This window comes from Lolium rigidum, chromosome 2 (assembly GCF_022539505.1).
Source record: "Lolium rigidum isolate FL_2022 chromosome 2, APGP_CSIRO_Lrig_0.1, whole genome shotgun sequence".
Taxonomy (NCBI): domain Eukaryota; kingdom Viridiplantae; phylum Streptophyta; class Magnoliopsida; order Poales; family Poaceae; genus Lolium; species Lolium rigidum.
The window spans coordinates 8,157,256-8,165,430 of NC_061509.1; the positions used below are offsets into that span (position 1 = coordinate 8,157,256).

Sequence of the window (8,175 nt, forward strand, 5' to 3'; positions counted from 1 at the left end):
AATGGTACAAATCTAACAATGGAGAAAAGACCTTTGCATTCCCTCATTGTTGGAAGGAACTCCACGGCACCCCCAAGTTCCAGGAGGGGTACGAGGGGTACATGGCAACCTTGACTGGCAACAAGACCGCCAAAGATGCCACGGTCATTGACCTTGATGGTGGGCAGCCTTGCGGTAGCTCCGCTTCTCGTGCAAGTCGTCCACGCGGCCACAAGGCAACCAAAGCCGACATGAAGCGTGATGCTTCGTCCATGCTATTGTTTGGCACTTTGAAGGAGATGCATGCAGACAAAGAGGTGTCCACGGATAAGAGGGATGAGAGGAGGCGCCGGGAGAAAGAAGAGGACATGAAGAAATTCTTTGATGTCCAGCAGAAGAAGCTTGAGATTGAAGAGGTCAAGGCCAAGACCAAAGCTAGAGAAGTTGAGCTCAAAGAGAGAGAACTTGATCTCATAGCAATAGCAAGGGCCAAAGAGGTGGAGGTGAAGGCGAAGGAAGTTGAGCTCAAACGCCAAGCCGAGGACAACCTCATCATGAACGCCGACTTGAGCAACATGAGCGAGGCGAAGAGAGCTTGGTTCGAGAAGAGACAGAAGGAGATCCTGAGCGCCCTAATTGAGTTAGACAATCTCAATTGTAATTTTTATATTTTTCTCAAACTACGGCACATTTTAATTTCTTTATCATGGTACATTTGATATTATTTTATGTTTGTTAGATATTATTCTATGTTTATGAGATATTATTCTATATTTGTTAGACATTGTTTATAAGGATGTGTGGCCAGATGGCCTATTTCGCAAAGAAATATGCCAAATGGCCAAATGGGTGGCCGCTGCGTTGGGCGCAGCGTGCGACCCAAACGGACACGGGGCGCTGTCCGCGTGTCTAGACGGCCACGCAAGCGGCCCAAAACGAACGGCCCAACGCCGTTTGGATCGCTCGGTTGGAGATGCCCTAAGGATCTTACTGGTGCCTCCGTCGACCGACAAAACCTCCTTGAGCGAGCACATCGCTGTTGTGTAGTAAAACTGCATCTATTCAATCAACATAACACGCATACTTCTTCGAAACAAACCCTTCATATACCTACACGTGCTCTTCCAGACCATGTATGTGCATCGAACCTAACATCAACGATGTGATGTAATTATACGCAGTCAAATGATTCTACTTGCCAGGAAAGGGATTCCTCAGAAGGTGTAGTAAAACTGGTAGGAAGCGGTCAGAATAATATAGAGTAATTATTAACACACCAATACGTGCTTGGAAGTCAGACTTACGAATAAACTATGGTACATAAGCAATTGCAGGCTAACAACTAACCCGACCCAAACTATCTTCTCATCACTAGTACTTCCTCCGTTCTGAAACGGTCTATATTCTAGCCCTAAAATTTATTCTAAAATACTCTACATTCTAACTTTTACGTAGTAGTCAACAACAACACTGAAACCGATGTGGTTTTGCTCTTTTTATTGGAGGTTGTTATTTTCAATGTAGTTTGAATTGGTTGTTCACATATCTAAGTAGTACTAATAAATGCAATACTAATTTGTCTCATTTTTTCTAGAATGTAGACTAAATCAGAATAGAGGGAGTATGTCAAATGAAACGGAGAACAAAGTTTTTTTTTTTGCAAAGCCAGATGATTAGAGCACTGGGTTCAACTCTGGTTTTTTGTTTTAATCCACAATAAACAACGGCAAAGACTAATCTAATAAATATTTGATCAATATCATTCGGTTCAACTGAACCAAGTGCTTGTATATCAGCACCGCCCCTTGTTCCTTCCCTATCTTGCTCTTTCTTCGTTAGACAATTTAGCACCTCATCCTCACAGACCAAAGCTTAAGCCTCTGGTTTCCAAGCTAGTTTCTCGAGAAAACCATGGAGACACTAAGTTACTCACACAGGAACGGATTTTCCATACCTTCATTTGGTTTGGCTGTTGTGCTACTGGTCGCCTTGGCGCTCTCGTGGGACGGTGGCCTCACGGCATCATGGCGGAGTGGCATGGACTGCTGCAGGTGGGAAGGGATCACCTGCAGCCCCAATAGGACGGTCACTGATGTTTCGCTGGCTTCTCGAGGTCTCGAGGGGTCCATATCTCCTTTCGTAGGCAACCTCACAGGCTTGCTGCGACTCAACCTGTCCAGCAACTCGCTGTCTGGTGGCTTACCATTGGAATTGCTTTCATCCAGCAGCATCATTGAACTTGACGTCAGTTTCAACCGCCTGACAGGAAGCCTGCATGAGCTGCCATCTTCAACCCGTGTGCGGCCACTACAGGTACTGAACATATCAAGCAACTTGTTTACAGGAAGGTTTCCAACAACGACATGGAAGATGATGAAGAGTCTGGTCATACTCAATGCCAGCACAAACAGTTTTACTGGGCAGATACCAATTACGCCCTGTCTTAGCGCACCATCTTTTGCTGTGCTTGAACTCAGTTTTAACCAATTCAGTGGAAACATCCCTCGGGGGCTCAATAACTGTACCGCGCTGAAATTGCTCAATGCTGGCTACAAAAACCTAAGTGGGACACTTCCAGATGAGCTTTTCAATGTTACCTCGTTAGAGCACCTCTCTTTACCTAGCAATTTTTTAGAAGGAGCTCTCAATGGCATCAGCAAGCTCACAACTCTGATCACCCTAGATCTTGGGGGGAATGAGCTCAGTGGTAATATTCCAGATTCTATAGGTGAGCTGAAGAGATTGGAGGAGCTGCATCTGGATCACAACAACATGTCAGGGAGGTTGCCATCAGCTCTGAGCAACTGCACAAATCTCATAACAATTGACCTCAAGAACAACTACTTCAGTGGGGAACTTACTGAGGTCAACTTCTCAAGCCTTGCCAATCTAAAAAAGTTAGATCTTCTGTACAACAACTTGACTGGCACAATTCCAGAAACCATATACTCCTGCAGCAGGCTGACTGCACTACGGCTATCTCACAACAATTTCCATGTCCAGTTGTCAGAAAGAATAGGCAGTCTGAAGTTCCTCTCGTTCCTATCCCTTGTTGGCTGCTCTCTTACAGATATCACTAGAACACTTCAGATCCTTTGGACTTTGAAGAGCCTCAAAACCCTTCTTATTGGGTTCAACTTCATGCAAGAGACTATGCCAGAGCTCAGCATCGATGGTTTCGAAAATCTTCAGGTTCTTTCTATGAATGATTGTTCATTGTCTGGAACAGTACCTGATTGGTTATCAAAGCTCACAAATTTAGGGATATTATGTTTAAACAACAATCAACTCACTGGACAAATACCTGACTGGATCAGAAGCCTAAACTTCCTCTTCTATCTGGACATCTCAAACAACAACCTTACAGGGGAAATTCCGAGTGCCTTAATGGATATGTCAATGCTTAAATCAGACAAGACTACACCAAAGGTCTTTGAGCTGCCTATTTATCATACGAGTCCATATAGGCAGTACCTCATGCCCAGTGGTTTTCCTAAAGTACTGAATCTGGGTATGAATAACTTCACTGGTATGATACCTGAGACGATTGGCCAGCTGAAAGCAGTCACTTCCCTCAACTTGAGCTCTAACAAATTATCTGGAGAGATCCCAGAACCAATCTGTGACCTCAAGAACCTGCAGACCCTTGACTTGTCCGGTAATTTTCTCACTGGTACAATTCCAGCTGCACTGAATAATCTACACTTTCTTTCAAAATTCAGCATTTCTAATAATGACCTAGAAGGCACTATTCCAACCACGGGCCAGCTCAGCACATTCCCAGGTTCTAGCTTTGATGGAAACCCGAAACTGTGTGGTACTATGCTTGTAAACCATTGTGGTTCAACAGATGCAGGTCCAGTCTCCATTGTCTCCACAAAAGAGATTGGCTCTGAGGTCATCTTCGCCATCGCCTTTGGTGCTTTCTTTGTAGTAGGATTCCTGTATGATCAGATAGCCTTACCCAGATATTTTGGCAACACTTGTAATTGCTATCACCACCCCCAAAGTACTATGTGACCTCAAGTGTTTCTCAGTTCAGCAAGGCCATGTGAGTGGCTCCAGCCCAGCAAGATCAACATCCCTGGTATCTGGACATTCACTTTGTACTCTCTGTAGTGTGTACGCATAATTTATAGTTGCGCATCCTAAATTAACTATTTTTCCCTGTGTACTTCTATGTAACTAATCAATTGTTTGTTCAGTAACACTAGGAAGTTGGGCATGCTAAATTTCCAGGTATTATGAATAGTTAAGATGAAATGTATGATGTAACGAGTAAGCACCACTAGCCATAATCTAGATCATACAACAGCACGTTCAAAAATCCATCACAAACCTTCTCAGGGATAAAAGGAAAGATGGTGGCTGCTCCAGTAACAAACTTTCAAGTAACAATGGATAGTAGTATTAGTAGTAGTAGTAGTAACTAACTACACGGCCCAAAAAAATCAGAAATATTTTTTAATGCAGGATGTACCTCAGGAATGCGCGTCAGGGATACATTATGCACCTCCGGCATCCGTCCGCCGGCAAGCGTTGCGCACGCCGAGATACTGAGCTGCCTCTGCGGCGAGTCACGGCGACCAGAATCCTCAGCCTCGTGGGGAACCGTGGGATCAGAGCACAGATCAAGGAATGCACCCTGGTCCGATCCCCTGCCTGAGCTCCCACCACCGGACGAGGGAGCACCTGTGCACCGCCCGCCGAGCCGCCGCCTGCCGGCGTACGGCGTACCGGGTCGCCGAGTGGGGAGTGGGGAGTGGCTCCGGGAGTCCGGGCTATATGAAATGGACTGAGCATAGGAAATGGGCCAGGCCGCGGGTGTGACAGTATTCAGCATTTCTACGTGCGACGTGAGGACGTGGGCCGAAGGTGAAACTCTTTGGGCTGAGTTCAGGACATGGAGACGACTAACCATATATTCGACTGAAAAAATCTACTTGCCCTAGAAAAAAACAACTCCTCTGTTCATATTCTCGCCCAGTTATATTGATGTACATGATAGAAATCAAGTCAAGATTTTAGAAGTCCGCGTGCCACCGTCTTGAGCTAGCCTGTGCCTTGGAGAACAAGACAATGTAATTTCCATGTTAATATAGGACTCTGCCACCAATCCGGTTTGGACTCTCCTTGTAACCTTAGGACAATGCGACTATCACTAATAGAAAAAGACTTATACTAGCATTGGTACCGCTAGCGTACTAAACTTGTAGAGCACACTAGTGTTATTTACCGTTGGGCGCTGGCGTACCACAATTTTGGTGCACCAGTAGTACCAATATACCGCTAGCATACTGAGAAACGGATACACCAGGGGTAAGGGCAAGCTAGGTAATACATAATCGTGGTAGGCCATCGGTATTGTGAGGCATTGTGCCTTCTGTACTTGTGTGTCATGTGTAACTGCCGCTTGCGTACCGCGCTTCTGGTATGCCAGCGGTACAAATGTACCGTTGACGTACCGAAATGGTGGTACGTCACTGGTAACCTGGAGCATCACCTAACTGCGCCTAGCCACCTACCATCACCAAATTTATCCTCATTCACCCCCTCCCCACTCAAACTCGACCCTCCTACCTTCTCAACTCATTTCCCCTCCCATCCTCAATTTTTAGCTAATTTAACCAACTTTGTTTGATAGATTTAAGCAAATTTCCCTCTCCCAAATACACCCTCCCTATAGCTAGATCTAGATTTACTAAAGTAAGTAGGTAGCTGTTTGTATGAGCCTTTGTGCACATTGTACTTTTATACCAGATCCACGTACCTGTAAGCTGGTCTCATGTATGTCTGTGATTTTAGGGAAAAGAGTACAATTCTACGGATCCCACTTCTTTTGAATTATTGAAGGAGTGTCACGTCAGCCAGAAAAATGGCTTCTCACCGTTGTACATGATGCACTAGTAAGACAACTTTCAACGAGTCCTTTCTAACGAGAATATATCTTCCTGCATATGATAACCTTGTTTTCTCTGTGCAAACCAAGGCTGAAATGAAAGAACAGCTATGTGTACCTATGGTATCTAGAGGACCTAAGAGTGAGGCCAAGGCATTATCCACTACAGCAATAATGAGTGACCTTGCTTCAGATCTGGTGATAGAGAAGAGGGCCAGCGCGGAGCTCCTGGATGTTGTTAACTCACATCACTAAAATCTTGGGTGCACCTGAAATTTATCCCGAAAATCAAGAGAACACCGTAATCCTAGACTTCAACACCATTTTCCACTCCAACATAGCGTATCCCTATGTTGACTTGTATAGTTCTCTAAAATAATCCTCTTTCGTTTATACCAACATGGTTCACTCTCTAAATCTCACACTTTATATTTCACAAATATATATATTATTAATATTTGTTGTAACTACCAAATTGATATAACACAACAGTCTGCACGCACAAAAAAAATATAGGTATTATAATGTATTGACGTGCTACAAGTCTCAATTTATTTTAGTTAGCAAATAACAAAAACTAACACGAAAATGGGCTACAAATGGCAGTAAATGAGCTAAGGAATTCCCCATACATCTTCCCCCTTGCTCTCAACTATACAAAAGACTAAGAATACACATCCATGTACATACGCGCTGTTTCCAAATTTTCATCTCACGAAGACCATCTCAACAAATGCATGTTTCAGCAAGCCTCCATCCACAGAATCTTTCATGTATACCTGACTACTTGTCACTTTGGCAATATCACAAACAATTAAGCTGCATGGAGCTGAATTACTCATTTGACGCGGCCCTCGCTGTGTCACGTACTGCAGGTCACTACTTCTGCTTTTTTTTTTTTTTTTTTTTTTTTGCGAGGAGACTTCTGCTTCTTATTTAGATGCATCATTTGTCGCTCCGTCAAGATAAACGTGGACAAAGTTCAGCTTCCATCGACCATTCCCACCATAAAAATTCCTCGACCATTGTCCGGGCTTTCTCTTGCGCCACTGTTTGCCAAATCGCCATGTGCATAACCACCCCCTAAATCAACCACCCAGTCGTCAAATGGAGCCGCCTTGACTTCCACAAACTCCACGCCTTCTTCCTGTAAAGGAGCTGCCCTGGAGCGAGACACCGTCTTGGAGCTTTCGTCACGGTGACCATGGTGCCTTCTAGCTCTCCATCGTGAGACCTACCTGGGCATAACAGACCAACAAGAAGCTCTTTTGCCTTTATTTTTAGGTATAGATATAATCACAAGCAAGCTCTCGTGTGAACCGTGTATTGCAGTTTAATAGTGCACTAGATGGACAAGCGCGCTTCGCCGCGCCGCCTATTTATCGTTGTCAAACGGCCTGATGTCTCTATGCTATTATCCACGCAGTTTTGTGGTGAAGACAGTTGCAGAGCGGTAAGCGGTGTGTACGATGTGGTTGGGCTCCTTGTGGGGGGTGCCGGTGCTGGTGCCGGCATTGGGAGTGCTTGCCAAAAGACATTTGTTCTAGAGCTTAAAATTACCTAAAATTCTGTACAGGTTGAGTAATTTAATTAGCTTAAATAAACATGACGGATAGCAGATAAAAAAGTTGCTAACTTCAGAAATGGCTTTAGTCTCTCTACAGTGATGTCTGAACGAAAAAGCGTCCAGTTATACAAAACACATGAAGACACGCATGCTCAGTCATGCATGCATCCGTTCTGACAGACGCGGCTGGCTGCATGCCTCCCTTGAAAGACTGAATCATCAGAAGCAGCATGGTTTAGAAAGACACTATCACAGAGACGTAGAACTCACTAGAGAGGGGATATTCCGCAACTAGTTGTGCCCGTACCTCATTTTTTGTTGGCACACTTCCAAGTTTCCAAAAAATGCAAACTAAAATTCTAGACATATATTATGTTGTATCTTGTGTATCTGTGAAGTTTCATCCAAAAAAATGTCAAAATGTGACCTACACAAAAAGAACAAATGATGTGTAAATAGTACGTGACAGTATTTACGTATGTCTTCTCTTTTTTACACAGGTCACATTCTGACATATTTTTTGATGAAACTTCACAAATGAGACAAAACACTAAGCGAACATATTTGTTTAGGCATAGACTAAATGTTTCACATGCTAAACTTAAGCTACACAAAACACAAAGAAAAAAAAGCTTCAGCTGTCACTGAGCTATGATTAACTCCACGAGCGTGCTTCCATTCATCAGTTGGGAAATGTGTGAACACCCGGCAAAACTCAACACCGGGATAC

At 44.0% G+C, this 8,175-nt stretch overlaps 1 protein-coding gene across 1 annotated transcript; it reads left to right on the forward strand.

Annotated features, from left to right (window-relative positions):
• The first annotated feature begins 1,890 nt into the window (after positions 1–1,890).
• Positions 1,891–3,999, forward strand: LOC124689178 (receptor-like protein 2). The gene has a single exon (XM_047222745.1). It carries the CDS (start codon positions 1,891–1,893, stop codon positions 3,997–3,999), a length of 2,109 nt encoding a protein of 702 aa, XP_047078701.1.
• The last annotated feature ends 4,176 nt before the right edge of the window (positions 4,000–8,175 follow it).